This window comes from Callospermophilus lateralis, chromosome Y, assembly GCF_048772815.1.
Source record: "Callospermophilus lateralis isolate mCalLat2 chromosome Y, mCalLat2.hap1, whole genome shotgun sequence".
Lineage (NCBI taxonomy): Eukaryota > Metazoa > Chordata > Mammalia > Rodentia > Sciuridae > Callospermophilus > Callospermophilus lateralis.
This window is the reverse complement of record NC_135326.1, coordinates 9,094,260-9,109,492: the sequence shown is the minus strand read 5'-3', so window position 1 is coordinate 9,109,492 and position 15,233 is coordinate 9,094,260. Positions and strand designations below refer to the sequence as shown.

The 15,233-nt window shown below is 58.6% G+C and overlaps 2 protein-coding genes across 4 annotated transcripts in view; one reads left to right on the top strand and one right to left on the bottom strand.

The window, feature by feature from the left end:
* Nucleotides 1-11,765, bottom strand: part of Pudp (pseudouridine 5'-phosphatase) — a 122,362-nt gene extending 110,597 nt beyond the window's left edge. For both annotated transcript variants that reach the window (XM_077107835.1, XM_077107836.1), the window contains exon 1: nucleotides 11,676-11,765. In XM_077107835.1, coding sequence (XP_076963950.1) covers nucleotides 11,676-11,751 — 76 coding nt within the window. In that variant the 5' untranslated portion in view covers nucleotides 11,752-11,765. The remainder of the gene's footprint in view (nucleotides 1-11,675) is intronic.
* Nucleotides 11,477-15,233, top strand: part of Sts (steroid sulfatase) — a 94,233-nt gene continuing 90,476 nt past the window's right edge. For both annotated transcript variants that reach the window (XM_077107834.1, XM_077107833.1), the window contains exon 1: nucleotides 11,477-11,706. The gene's annotated coding sequence lies outside the window, so the exon portion shown is untranslated. The remainder of the gene's footprint in view (nucleotides 11,707-15,233) is intronic.

The following is a 15,233-nucleotide window of genomic DNA, read 5'->3' as shown; positions in this document are numbered from 1 at the left end:
GGCTGGACAAGAGGTGGCGAGACACGACACGGCCACAGAGCGCAGAGGTGCTGGGCCGCAGAGGGCAGAGGTGCTGGGCCGCAGCCGGACAGCACGCCTGTTGGCATCAGACCACAGAGCAGAGCACGGCAAGGCCACGGGCAGAGACGCAGAGACGCAGGGCACATACACCCCGCAGACCATGCTCGGGCTGAACCATCACACCAGCAGCCCCCACCCAGGCACCTGGGCAGCTCAGGACCAGATTCCCTGGAGGGCGGAGAAGAGGACGCCCGGGAATCCCACCCTCTTCCTAACCCGCCCCCGGGACTCGCAGGGTCACCTGTGAACACCAACACGCAGCCGCCACCCTGCCTCCTGCAAGAAACGCACACCCAGAACCACGGGTGCAAAGCGGCCATCACCTAGAGGGGCCCGAGAGCCCCAGGCCTGACCGGCACCTGGAAGGACGCCAGAGGGGCTTGGAGATACTGAACCGGGCAGGTCCTTGGAGTGACTGCGCTGCGGGGGCACAGGATGGGAGACCCCCGGCTCAGCCGGGGGCTCCAGGGGGCTCTCCGGAGATGGAGAAGCCGCAGGGCTGGAGAGAGGCCACCGCAGCACAGCTGGCCAGGCCGAGAAGCCATCAGAGGGGAAGGAGCAGGAAGGGCCCACCCAGGGAGCCCGGCTGGGGGTGGAGGCGGGAGGGAGATAAGCCAGTTTCAAAAGACGCCTGGCAGGGACGCCCACCTCGCGGCAGCCCAGCTGGGAGACACCTCCGTGGGCCAGACACAGGCCAGGTGCGTGCAGGCGTGGCTCAGCACCAGAGCCAGGGTGACGCGAGGACGCTTCCGTCAGCTACTTCACAGGCAGCAGCCTCCACCCAGCGAGGAGGTCATTTCCTCCATCTGGTAATGCACGCTCATCACGTGACCGAGGTCTCACATCTCTTTGCAAAATCCCGTCACACAGGGTCGGGTCCTGGACACTCAACATGGGCTTCCACCTGGTTCCTGTTATGAGCCCCCACCCCCGGGAGATGTCACCCATTGCCTGGGATGTGCCACACACAGGACAACGTGGAGACTGCACAAGGGCTCTGGCACGCTCAGGATGGGGACTTCACCAAGTCAGCCCAGGGCCAGGCTTAGGAATGGGGCTGACGTCTCCCGGGAGCTGTGGGGACTTGGGCCGTGGGTGGCGCCTCTCTGTACATCACCAGGACATCAGATCACCAGCAGGGTCGGCCTGGAACCCTCCGAGGGGGTCGGCCTGGGCACCAACAGCCCTGAGGGCGGCTGAGAACAGGACGTACCAGGTCCAGAAGGAGCACAGCGCCGAGGCTGCTCGCGACAGCCCGGGGAGGCACCGGGGACGGGTGCGGGAGCCGGGTTCACGGGCTCTTCACCCACTGCGCTGGCTGCCCACTGGGTTTCTTGGTCGAGAGGACAAGTCTTCTCAATTCCTAATGCCAACCTTGGTGACAACCCCACATCCAAAAGCTCGTCACCTCAACATAGGACCTTAAGGCTGACGTGCAGCCATCGAAACACCCACACAGAACCCAGGGTCGGGAAACGGAGTCATGAGCTAGACGTCCACGTGACGCATTCTACGCGGTGCTCAGACAAAAAGTGCACACACAGTGTGCAGCGTCCCTTTGGTGGAACATGCAACGTGTAAGACAGACAAGAGCAGGAGGAACAGAGAGCACGACCCCCAGAGCTGCACCAAACACAAAAGTGTCTAACACGTAATGAAACCTATGATCACCTGTGGCCACAACATAAGTGACGCCTCTGCGTTAGCTCTGTCACCACAACAAGCACATGGGACAAACCACCAGGAGAGAAAAGTCTTACTTGGGCTCAGCTTTGGAGGTGCCAGTCCACGCTCGGAGGGTCTCTGATGGGGGGCGGGAGCAGTCCATGGCAGGGGACGGGCAGAGCCGAGTGGTGCTCACTGCCCGGCAGGAGGGTGAAGGGGGCCAGCAGCTGGGTTCCCAACCCTCAAGGGCATGACCCCTGTAGCCCAAGACCTCCCACGGGCTCCACAGGCTGGGGACCAAGCCCACAGCTCTGGGCCCAGCAACCTGTGCACCAAGTGCCTCCTCAGTGGCCACATGGAACTGTTTTTATTTTTATAAGGAAGGGCTAAAAGTGTGGTTGCTATTGAAACTGGGGCGAACCGGGCAAGAAGCCTAGCAGGTGCCCTCCAGGGCCTGGTCCCAGGGAAAGCTGGTCCCAGAGGTGTTACGAGACATGGGCACCACTTTGGAAGTCAAGCCATTACTCTGCTGGGCGACAAGGTCCTCCCTGGTTTGCACAGCCCCGGGGCCAGGGAGGCCCTCAGCACAGCCCTGCAGCCCACCCAGAGGCCACGGCCTGTGTCCTGCCAGGTCCCACGAGCAGGGCCACGTCCTGAAGACCACTGGGAAGCTGCCACCCTTGTTGAACTGCGACCTCTGGACGGAACATGGACCTTTAGGACCCTCCAAGAGCAAAGGCCACAGACACCGTCTGCAAACCCGGGGCGGCGCCGTGGCAGGCAGTGAGCTGGAGGACGGGGGCGGGGCTCTCTGCAGAGGGTCCCTGCACAGCAAGGATGAGGGTCCCTGCCACCACCTCAGTCCTCCAGAAGGAGCAGGCTCTGGAGATGCCCTCTGAACTCCTTCCAGAAGGCGGACCTTCTGAAGGTGCACGAGTAGGGGAGGAGCCCACTCGCAGGCCCTACCTGGCCTTTGTCCTTGCTGCTTCGTGCCTAAGCTGTTTGGCCTTGTGAAAGAGTTCTCCAGGACAGGCAGGAGCGCAGGCCCAGGAAACGCGTGTCCGCTCACCCCGGGCAGCGCCTCCAGCACGGGGCGTCCTCTCCTCTACTCCAGGGAGTGCTTTGAAGCAGGAGGACCCCGCACAAAGCCCAGCAGCAGAGCCTGGCGGAGCCGTTTCTCAACACGACCTGGGGGTGCACGTCACAGCTGGACACTCGTCACCACCTCGTCCTTTCCAGACCCCGTGAGGGTAGTTAGGTCCCTTGAGAGTATTCGCTTGGTCACCTGTGGTCACTGTGACACACACCCGAGAGATCGACTCCTAAAGAGAAGAGCTTTGTTTCCACTCACAGTTTGGAGGTTTCGGTGCAGAGCCGATGGGCCTGCGGCGTCTGGGCTTGTGGTGCAGCAGCACGTGGCGTGGGCAGAGGGTGCTCCCCTCAGGGGAGAACCATGGTCCCTCCAGCCCCGTGAAGGGCAAAGCCCGGGGACCTCCCAGAAAGCCCCACCTCTTAAAGGCTCCGCAGCCTCCGAGGGGCCAAGCTGGGGGCCTTCAACACGGGAGCCTTTGAGCAGCGCTACCCAGACCCCGGCACTGCTGTGACCGAGGGGAGCCGTCTCCTGTCCCGACACTGGACACCCTAAACAACGCAGGCCAAGAGCCAACCCAGACCAGGGGCCCACCTGGCCCCAGAGCCGCCTGCTGCACACCCTCCTGGCCGCAGCCCCTCCTGCCTTCAACCCAGTGTTCTCAGCTTCCCTGGGTGACGGCTGTGCCCAGCGCTTAACGTGGGGACTTCAAAGTGAGGGCCACCCGACTGCACCATTCTCCCCGAATTACGTCAACGTTTTTCTTAAGGGAGCCTCCCTCCCTCCGCCAAGCATCACGGCCCGCGAACTTCTTTTCCCCAACGTAGAATGTTAGTCTGGACGCACTTTCTAACACACAAACACGTTCTAGTATGTTCTATGGAAGACAGAATTAATTCTATCACCCTCACTCCTCTTGCACTCTGCCAGGGGGGCTATGGACGTTCCCCAGGGCGAGCTGCGGTCATCTTGTTGCTGCCGGCCCTGGACTGGGCCCCGGCGCTTCTCTTCTGGGTCCTGTTTCCTTCCACTGGGCGACAGGTCCACAAACCAAGTGCTCATCCCCCATAGTGCCGTGAGCAGGCCTCGGCCGCCGTGCTGAACGCGAGCCTCGGGGCCAAACGCAGACCTCAGCGGGGGCCACCGAGCCGGCCTTCCACAAGACACCCAGTACCAGCCCCGGGACTGCTTCTCGCCTCTGGGAGAAGGCCAAGGCCACAGTCATCCTCAATCTCATCATGACCTCAGGGGGGCCACCGAGCCGGCCTTCCACAAGACACCCAGTACCTGCACCAGGACTGCTTCTCGGAACCTACACTCTCCAAGGACAAGGCCAGGGCCACAGGCGTCCGGGTCTCAGGGCAAACAGTCCTACAGAGGCCGTGCTAGGTGACCCTCCCTCCCCCCCCCCAGCTCCCTCTGGGCTTCACACAGACCTTCCTGCTCCGCCCTTCCTCCTCCTCCTCCTCAGGGGCCCCACCGTCCCTTCCCTCTGCTCCCACACCCTCCACGGCACAGCCCTGCGCTGACACGGCTCCAAAACTGACTGCTGTGTCCCGTCTCCCACAGCCACCGCCATGTCACCGAGGCCCTGGTCCTAATGGGGTCTGGGAACCCCAGCAGACTCACTCCGAGGCCCCCCAGCACCTGCCGATGCCTCTGAACTGACACTCACGGATGGCTGAATCGGGGCACAGGGCAGAGGGTGGGCAAGTCTGGCAGAGCACCGCAGGGAGCCACTCAGAAGCCCAGCTCCTCGGGGGGAGGGCCGTCCACAGGGCCCACCAGCCAGCGGGCTCTGCCTGGGGCAGCGCAGACCAGAGCATTCCCACCTGGGCACCAGCAAGCTGGGCAGGGCCAGTCTGCAGGGCAGGTGGGCGCCCCGCACTCATCAAGAACACCTCCTCCCGCCTGCGCACGTGGGTGGGGTGAGCGAGGGAGGCCTGCTGCTCATGTGGGCCTCGGGCTCCCGGCCCCAGATTAGCTGAGGGCCAGCACCTGGGCCAGTCTGCTCTCACTGTATGGGTGCACCCGGCAGCGCTGGGGGGGGTCACAGAAGCCCGGCAGCGCTGGGGGGGGGGGGGTCACAGAAGCCCGGCAGTGCTGGGGTGGGGTCACACGTACCTGGCAGTGCTGGGGGGTGTCACGTGAATGCGGCAGTGCTGGGGGGTGTCACGCGAACCCGGTAGTGCTGGGGTGGGGGGGGGGGGGTGTCACGCGAACCCGGCATTGCTTGCAGGGGGTTGGGGGTCATGCAAGCCAGGCAGTGCTGGGGGGGGGGGTCACGCAAACCCGACAGCCGCGGGAGGGGGTTAGTACACCAGGCAGCCACGGGGGGTGGGGAGGAGAGTCACAGGAACCAGGCAGCCACGGGGAGAGTGGGGGTGTCACGGGAACCCAGCAGCCACGGCGGGGGTCAGGCGAACTTGCTTGGCTCCCCTACCTATCTGAATGGCTGCAACCTGCAGCAGGTTTTAAACAGATCACTGATTGCACGAGAGCATGTCCCCGAGTCTAGCTCCCAGAGCCAGGGCAGAGAGCCAAGGGGTGCGAGGCCCACCTCAGCGAGGACAGCAACAGCAACGCCGGACGCCTGGTGACTCACAGGGAAGGAACACGGGACAGGAGGCCGAGGCGCCCAAACCTGGCTGGAGCACCCCTGTAACGCCCAGGGGAGGTCAAGCTGCCCTGGGGGTGCTCTACGGCAGAAGCGCAGGGGAGAGGACAGGGACCGTCTGTTTCAGTCAGCGACTTCACTGCTGTGACTGAAGGACCCGACCAGAACAACTGTAAGAGGAGGAGAGGAGGACACGGGGCTCACGGGTTCAGGGCACTCCACCCCTCGGGACCCCAGGAGAGGCAGGACCCTTGGCAGAAGAGGTGGCCGAGAGAAGCGGCTCACATGAGGGTGGAGGAGCAGACTCTGCTGCCAGTCACAAAATATATGCCCCAAAGCCCCGCCCCCATGCCCACTCCTGTGGCCACGTCCCACCTGCCTGCAGCTACACCCAGCTGATCCCCATCGCGGGACTGACTCACGGGTGGGTGAATTCTCACACATGAGCTTCTGGGGGTCACCTCACACCCACACCCTAACACTGTCCAAGAAGATTCTTGGTAGGAACCAAGGTGGCAATTTTAAACCACAAGAACGTGGGCCCAGATCCCTGCCCCCGCCCTGGAACCCAGGGGGACGCAGCTCGTGAAGGACAGGTGCCACGTGTCAGGCACTGCTGATCACCGACACCTGTCGCGGGAGACGCCCCTTAAACTGTGCTTCCCTCTGGCCGGACGCCAGGCTGCTGGCCTAGCTGCTGCAGCAGAATGCCTGGCGCCGGGTCGGGCATGGAGGGGAACAGGAAGTGCCCCTGGTTCTGGAGCCGGGGTCCAAGCCCAGGTGTCGGCAGACCTGGTGCTGGAGAGGCCTGCTCTCTGCTTTGCAGAGGGTACCTCCTTGCTGTGTGCTCCGACAGCTGGGGGGGCAGCTGGGGCCAACCAGCTCCAGGGCCTCTCTCAAGAGGCCAAGAGGCCCATTCCAGAGGCTGCAGCCCTAGTGACCTAGCCCCCCACCCCTTTCATGCTGCTGCACGGGGGACAGGTTCCAACACGTGCAGTTCCAAGGCAGCAGTGATTAGCCACAGGTGACGAGGTCTGAGAGTCACCTGGGATCCTAGGAAGGACTGCCTTCAGCAGACGTCTCTCAGGGGCTGGCTCTTGATGGCCGCGGATCGCCATCTACCCCTGAATATGACAGAGAGGAACCGAGACTCAAAGTACAGAAGCTGAAAAGAACGAATCAGGGTCGAGAGCAGATGATCAGAAAGGTACAAGGAACCGACAGTCCCCAACACGCAGCTTCTCCAGGAGAAAGGGCAGAGTGACACCTGTCCCCAAACAGCAAAGGCCATGAGCACGGTGCCGGTGCCGACTCTGCCCGGTGTGCTCAGCTCAGAGCCAGGACCCCACCCCTCGGAGGAGGAGGAAGGGAGGGGCGTGGTAAGGAAGCCCCCTCCCACCTGGAGCGCGGCAAGACTCTGTCCACCGGCAGCTGGACACGAGGCCCATCGGCCTGCAGAACCTGCAACTGAAACCGCAACCGTGTCCGTCACTCAGACAAGGGCAGCTGGGCTGGACACTCAACACGGACACAGTGACAGACTGGGCTGCCCGGTCCAGGAGACAGGACGCCGGGGCTGAGGCCTCAGGTGCACATGCGCCTCCTCCACGCAGCAGGTCCCCTGCCTCCAAGGCGCTGAGCGGCCTCAAGAGGCACAGAGCTCTCCAGAAACCGGACCCTGGCTCACCCAGGACACCCTGATGAGGAGGCCCCTTGGAGGCAGCTGGCCTCCGTCCCAAGGCCTCAGTGTGGCCCCACGTTTCACCTCCAAAGTGAAATAAAACCCAAGGGCACACCCAGAGCGCACGCCAAGCCCCGCGGTCACCCTGATTCCAAAGCCACCCCCAGCAGGGCGCGGGGGCTGCAGGCCCAGGAGGTCACTGCTTCCCTCTTCCGGCCAGCAGCTCGGCAGGTTTCCAGGACAGAGGAGAACCACACAGAAAAGGCCTGCGTGCCCTGAGAGATGTGCCCAAGGCGTAGACACCCAGGGACTGGATGACTGCATGACAAGAGGGACAGGGACCCTGTGACAGCCGGAGCTCCGGATCTCCCCTCTCAAGCCTCAGGGGCACATTCTTCCAAAAAATAACCCAGGGCACGTGCTAAGGTTGCATAAGGGACTCTGTTTTTGTCTTCAGGTCTGGGGACGTCTGTCTCGGGGTTGGGCAGGAGTCTGGGCCAAGTGAACAGGACACGGCCCTGAGCCTGCTGACCTCCTGTCTGTGGGTGCTGGACCCACTGCCCACGCTCGGCACGCCAGTGACTGCCTGGGCACACGGCTCCCTGAGCACTACAAGGACCCTGCCTCCAGGACCTGAGGGTGTCACCTGGGACCCGATCGGGGGCAGTGCCATTCCCTAGGAAGAGGAAGCTGTGGGAGGGCGAGGGGTACAGGACGAGCCTTGTCCCAGCACACGACGGTCAGCCACAAATCCTCCTGTCACTCATCAAATCCTGCCATCTGGGTACATCTGGGGGTGTGAACGCCAAAACCAAAACACAAATGTTCTTACTTCCCCTCTCAGATTTATCATCTTGGTGTTTTCTGGAGCTACATGCTCGTGCACACACACACACACACACACACACACACACACACACAGTGTGATGCCGGGGATGAGGCTCAGCACCTTGTACGGGGCCGATGTTCTACCACTGAGCTACACCCAGGCCTTTCTGCCCATTCTTCAAGAATTCAAAAACACGTTTATCTCCTTGATGACTCTCTACGAAGTTTACATAACTACTGTACGAGACCCCTAAAAAACACCTTTCACCTTTGTGTTCACCAAAATGGCTCTTTCTGTGCCTTTTTAACGTCCACCTTCCCACCTCCGCCTTGACCCAGGGGGGCTGCTGTCCCATATCTGGGTCTGTGCCCTCCAGCCAGTAAGTGGCCAGTGAGCCCTCAAAGTGAGCCAGCTCCCCAGCAGCTTGGGAGGCTGAGGCAGGAGGATCGCCAGTTCAAGGCCAGCCTCAGCCAAAGCGAGGCCCTGAGCAACTCAGTGAGACCCTGTCTCTAAATAAAATCCAAAGTAGGGCTGGGGATGGGGCTCGGGGGTCAAGGGCCCCTGAATTCAATCTGCAGTGCCCTCCCCCCAAAAAAAGAAAAACCCACGTCACTCTGAGATGTGCTGAGTGTAAAATACACAAATTTTGAGGACTTAGTATTAAAAACAGGTGTAACAAAACTCCAGGTTTCTGATACTATGTGTGAACAATATTTTGGGGAACATTGAGTTGGACAAACACATCATCCAAATCAGAGTTGCCTATATCCTTCTGCTTGTTTGAAGCTGCTCAGAAAACACCGTGGCTTCACTGTACTCCTGAGACCCAGCCACTCCGCAAAGCAAGATCCCTCCACTTCTGAAGCAACCGGGATATTTGGCTCTTGTCCCTACCCTGGTGCTGAGGGGCCCAGACACTTGGCCTCTTCCCTTAAAATCATGTCCCTCTTCTCTTTCTCTGATGGCACTGGCTATTATGTGAGTCACAGCCGATTCATCGCTACCTGTGTCAACAACCACCAAAAAAAAAAAAAAAATCCAGAAGTGCGCTTTCTGTGTAAAAGGACAATCAACAGCACAACCACACTCACTGTAAAGGGCGCGGGCGTCCTTGAGAATCTCGCTGAAGTCCTGCTGACTTCCTCGTTCTTGCTTTACACAAGTTCCCAGTAACACAGCATTCCCCTTGAAACTGTTCTGGATTTCACTTCCCTGTGAACTGCACCACTGGGGCTACACGGGACAAAGCCGGCCTCCTGGGGAAGTGCATTCAAAACTCCAAAGACAAACAGACCCACAGAGAAAGGAGCCCTTAGAAATCCCTGATACATTGTTATGCAAACAAGATATACTGCAGTCAGAATCAGAGGAGGTACCATTTGGCCCTTTGGAAAGCTGTGGTTTATTGGGGAGACCTGAAAGGAGACCTGGGGAAGACAAGAGGGCAGAAAATGGGGGAGGGTAACAGGGTTAGGTCTCTCTTCCCAAACAAGAGGAATGCGACTCTCTGATCAGAAGAGAGGACTCCCTAACGGTGCTGATCAGCCTCTGAGAACCCATCCAGCTCAGCTGTCAAGAGACCCTGGTCCATAACTCCATAACTATCCGCCACGAGCAATGCCACCCAAGCCACATCCAGATGGCTCTATGTGAATCTAGGATCAAAACCAGGCATCCAGCTAGTTTTACAAGTTAACTTTAATGAGAGATCTCGGTTTGCATTAAAATTCATGAGCCTCTTAGAACAGGTCACCTGGACCCTTCACTAGGGGGATAAGGAATGTACTTGACAATTAAACCTCTTGACCACTTGAGTAAGAAAATTCACGTCTAGGAACTCTACTTAGCAATCCCAAACACTGCCTGAAATGGAGTCGTTTCAAATCGAGCACCTAAGACGCTGCTTGTTCCAATTAGGGACCTCCGTGGGGATTTCTTCAACCCTTTTGAAATTCAGCGATTTACATCTGTGTCCATAAAATAAAGAGACTGGTTGGTGTGTCTTAAAAAAAAAAAAAAATCAGTCTCATTACCACTGAATACTCAGCAGTATGAACAGAGACCAAGGTCACATTCAAACATGAAGATGAGCTAATTGTCACTCTTATTTAGAAGCAAATCAATTCAGAATCTTTCTCCCCCGCTAGCTAACTTCTGTACTGGCTGTGAGACCTTGGGCAAGTACTTTTAGGTGTCTTATAATTTGGAAATTGAATGTTCCCTATTGGTCCCCAATTGCACCAATGTCCAGAGGTGGGGCTTTGGGAAGTGATGGGATCCTGAAGGCTCTGATTTGTGATTTAGTGGCATTTTTGGGAGGTGGTGGAAACTACAGGGGGTGGGACCTGGTTGAAGGGTGTGGGTCCTCCAGGGTGTGCCTTGGGGACTATCTCTTTCTCCCCATCACTTCCTCTGTCTGCTTTCCAGTGGCCACAAGGTGAACAGGTCGGCTCCATCATGGTGTCCCTCCTCACCACAGGCCCCGGGCGGGGGAGACAGCCCACCACCGACTGAAACCGTGAGCCACAACACATCTCTCCTCCTTTGAAGGTTGTTTTTCTCCGTTGCTTTGTCACAGGGACAGAGAGCTGACTTCACAGTTCTCTGTGCTTCAGACTTTGTTTTTGTTTTTAATTAGTCAAAGGCAAATACTTCCTCCTACCTAGCCGTGTTCTGAGATCAGCCATCAGCTATGCACACGGAGAGGTCAGCCGTGGAAGGGCAGTGTGTGGGATGTTGACTCATCTGCAGGTCTGGTGTGAGCGTGGGACGCTGAGCGTGGCTCACTGTGTTGGTTCTGCTGAGGGTGGGGGTAGAGTTGCTGTCTGCAGTTATCTACCTGGTGTTATCTTTGAACTCTCCCTGGCTTCCTCCAGGCTAGCGAACTGCCCACGACCTGCACTGACCAGGGTACACCCTCCAGGATCTGTGGGGCCTCAGATCCGCAGAGCGGCTCTGCTCAAACTTGCAGGCGCTTGGGTTCAAATGCAGAGTCCCACGGGGGCAGGTGTGGGCTGGGGCACCAGCCTCTGCCCATCCCGGGTAATGCCCTCGCTGCTGGCTGGCGGGGCTGGGCAGCCAGGCCACTTGGCAGGGCTTCCCCACCTCTGCACCAACCGGGACACCTGGGGATGGATAAGTCCTTGTCATGGCTGGCTTCTGAGCTGTCTTGTGCAATGGGCTGGAGTCCACTAGGTGCAGGTCACCCCACCTCCCGGCTCCAGGTGTGACATTCAAAAATGCCGGGGATGGGGACCAGGTCCCCAGGGGGACGAGGCCACCGGGGTGAGAAGCCACACCTTGTGGGGTGCGACAATCAAGGTGCGCTCACCTCGCTCGGCCGGCGGCCCGGGGGCAGGTACCCTCCGCGCCCCTTTGCAGATGGGGACACTGAGGCTGGGCGGGTGGCGGGGCGGACAGGCGGCCACCGAGCCGCATACCGGCCGGGGGTCCCCAGGGACGGCGCCCCACGTGCTCGGGCCCCGCCGGAAGCGGGCGCTGGGGCCGCGGAGACGCGGCAGCGACGCGCACCCCGCAGCCTGGTCATGGGACCGCGGGCTCCGGCCGCCGCCCGACTTCGGGGACGGCCCGGGGCGGAGCGCGCGGAAGCCCGAGGGTCCCGGCCCGGACGCCGCCGCGCCGCGGGTCCCCAGCCCTGAAACTCCCCGTCCCGCCCCGACTCGGCCGGCGGCCCTCGCCGGACGCTACCCACCCAGAAGCAGGCCGTCCATGTCAAAGATGAGGTGGGTGACGGGCCGCGGCGGGGACGCGGGCGCGGGCGCAGCCATCTCTGCCGGGGAGGGGGCGGGGAAGAGTCGCGCGCGCCCGGCGTCCCCGCGCACGCGCCGCAGCCTCGCTGCGCACGCGCACTGCCTGCCGCCAGTGGGCCGCGGGCCTCAGGCGCCCCCCGCGCACGCGCGCCCTCGGGCGGGCTCGCGCGGCTCCGCGCACGCGCGCTGCGGGCCGGGGCCTCCGCCGCTTCCGCGGCCGCGGTCTCCGAGCCCAGAAGGGGCGCGGGGGAGGGGCGGGAGTTGGCCGGTTTCCGGAATCTGGCTGAGCCTCGCAGCCTCAGGCCGCGCAGAGTCGAGTCAAGGAGGACTGGGAAAGGGAGCCAAGGAGGAAGGAGGGAGCAGGCAGGGGTCTGGGGCGTGGGCAAGGGGCCGGCAAAGATGCTCCGAGTGCCGCCGCCGCCCGCCACCGATTGCACACAAATGGCCCTGCCCACGGCCACCCGTAGCGGGTCTGTCCGAGCCCCCGGGAGCCGACCCCGGGTCCCTGGGCCAGGCTCCCTGTCGGGTTTGCCCGCCGGCTTCCCCGCGGGTCCTGGACCAGGGCCGCGGGGCGCATGCGCAGTGGAGCATCCGCCTCTCTGCGCAGCACTCAGCAACTCGGCGAGACCCTGTCTCTAAATAAAAGGTGCAAAGTAGGGCTGGGGTGGTGGCTCGGTGGTCAGGTGCCCCTGAGTTCAATCCCTGGTTCCAAAAAAAAAAAAAATGCATGTGCCAATCAGTGTGCATTGTCCAGGGGGAAGCTGGGCAGAATCCAGGTAGGAAAGGAGGATCCTGAAATGATAAAAAATGATTTTAAAAAAAATGTGCTGCAGCTGTTCCTGTCTTAGGGCTTTTTGCCTGCCTTTTTTTTTTTTTTTTTTTCGTTTTCCAATGTTTCAGGGTGCAACCTGAAAAGCTTCTCCCACCCTCCAACTTCAGAAAGGACCTCCCTGTTACCATTTTTACATCTTCTTCTCATCCATTGAGGATGGGACCTTACAAGAAGCAGAGACGATGAAGTTCCACTTTAAAACGTGAGGGTGTGTTTCTCTACTTAAGGGCACAGTCAGCGGAGGCAGAGACCCCAGAATTGAGGTCATATATGGTAGAGGTGTATGTGGGGGGCATTTAGGCCTTAGCTCCCTCGTGTGTAAAACGAGGGTGCCAAATGAGCAAGAGGCAAGGGAATCCCTTGGTACTAAGGAATAGTATATGGTCGACAAAATTACATTTTGCAATCTATAGCCGCTTTCCACCGTGTCATGCAGCCGCAATCTCCCTCTGAGGATGCTGGGAAGACAAGGGATTGTAACTCAAAAGCCGTCATTCACGGACTCTGCATGAATTTACTGTGGCTGTTATCACAAAGTCCTACAGATGAGGGGCTCTGAGCAACAGAAATGTGTGGTCAGTCTTATGAGAGCCCGGAGTCCTAACTCAAGGTGATTTCAGGGTCATTCCCTTCTAAGTGCTGTTGGCTGAAGGATCGATTCCAGGTCTCTTTTCTCGGCTTATGTGTGGTTGTTATTTCCTGTATCTTGTAGTATCCTATTCCCTCTGTGAGTCTCTGTGTCCAAATTTCCTCGTTTTCTAAGAACACCTGTCGTATTGGGTTAAAGTCTACCCAAATGATCACATTGCCACACGATTATCTCTGTAAAGACTCTGCCTTCCGTTCTCTGGAATGGAAAAAAAAAAATGGATATTCAGATGAGAAAGTTATTTTTCTTTGTTCCTGTCACATCACGACATTCTTGTTTGTTAGTCTTTTTTTTTTTTTTTTTTAAGTTTGTTTTAAACACTTTAAACAAAAATCGGAAGCTCCTGCAGGAACGCGCTGGCTTCCGTGTCATAACTGACTCCTAGGTCAGGGGTAGTTCACTCCTAGCAGTGAGCTGAGGGGTTTGCCTGTCTTTTGAAGCCTCCTAGAGATGTGTGCTGCAAAAATAAGCAAACGTTCAGAAGAAGAGGCCCAGGGTGTCAGACTTCCAAGGACTTGAGATACTTGGGAGGGTCATGCTTGCTGGATTTCGTGTACTGCAAGCTCGGGGCAGGAATCGCGGGAGGCAATTTCTGTGAACTGCAGTTGCGGCGGCAGAGCCTCCTGTGAACTGCAGAGGAGAACATCAGAGAAACGCGTGGCTCTCATCTTTATTGTTCCCCAGACGTGAAGACGTGGTGCGTGTCATTGTTTTTTAGGAGGACATTTTTCTACGCATCTTTATACTCTCAGAAGCTAGCGCACTGTTGTTTTAAAGGCTCATTTTCCACATTCTTCTGAAACATCCCTTGCATGCAGAAGATGGAAGACAAGCTCTTGCAAATGGAGTCAGCCGCAGGGTGCAGTGGTTTATGCCTGCAATCCCAGCTGCTCAGGAGGCTGAGGCAGGAGAATAACAAGTGGGAGGCTAGCCTCAACAACTTGGCAAGGCCCTGAGCAACTCAATAAGAGCCTGTGTCTACATAGCATACAAAAAGGGCTGAGGATGTAACTCGGTGGTTAAGTGCCCCTGGGTTCCATCCCCAGTACCCCCCCCACACACACACACAAAAAAAAAATCCACATAATCCAGTATGATGAGTGAATATGCTTCTCTATCACAAACTAGATTGGGGTGATAGGTCTTGTACACATACTTTGACTCCTTTATGACTCTCCTAACAGCCAAACAGGGACGGCTCCTATGCAGAAGTAGGAATCGTTTCCTTCTGTGAATTACAGTTTATGTTGGCAAAAATTCTGTTTTCCTCATGGGACAGGGGGCTTGCTTTTCCTAATCGCTTTCAGATGCCACAGATAAGATCCAGGAAGCCACAGTATAATACTGTCAAAGCACATGAAATGCTGTCAGAACAAGGGCTGGGGATGGAGCTCAGGAGGTAGAGAGCCTGCCTCACAGGCACAAGGCCCTGGGTTCAATCCCCAGCTCCAAAAAAAGTCCCCGATGGAACAGAAATGCACCATCTTTCGTCACACTCTCTATAAACTTACGGGTGCCACTTATTCCCTGGTGTATATTTTTGAATATACATCACGTCCTTTGTAGAGTCCAGAGTCTGGGTTCGAAGTCTGTGGGTGCCTGTTATCTGTTGTATTTGGACAGCTGCTAAGTGATCCTTGGATGCTGGCCTTAAGTTCACCTGGGAGGAGCCAGCGTTGTGCAGGAGGTAGCTCCTCTCGCAGGGTGCTGGACAGTTCCAGTGGGGAGCCCCAGGTCCCCATCCGCTGCAGGATCACCCGGGGGAACCCAAGACCCTCTCCAGGGTGCTGGGTGGAGAATCTGGGCGGTTGGGAGGTTGGATGCATTCAGTACATTGGGCCTTACAGGGAGTTTCACCTTATGAACGGGTTTATCGGGATGGGATCCAGCTGCAAGTTGGGAAAGGTCTGCGTCTGCCTGGCGCCTTGGAGAGGGAGGTTGTGAGCTCCCGGGTCCAGGAAGGATGCAGGCGCGAGACCTCGGACCAGCAAGCTCCGCTTTACTCTGCAGAGAAGTTGA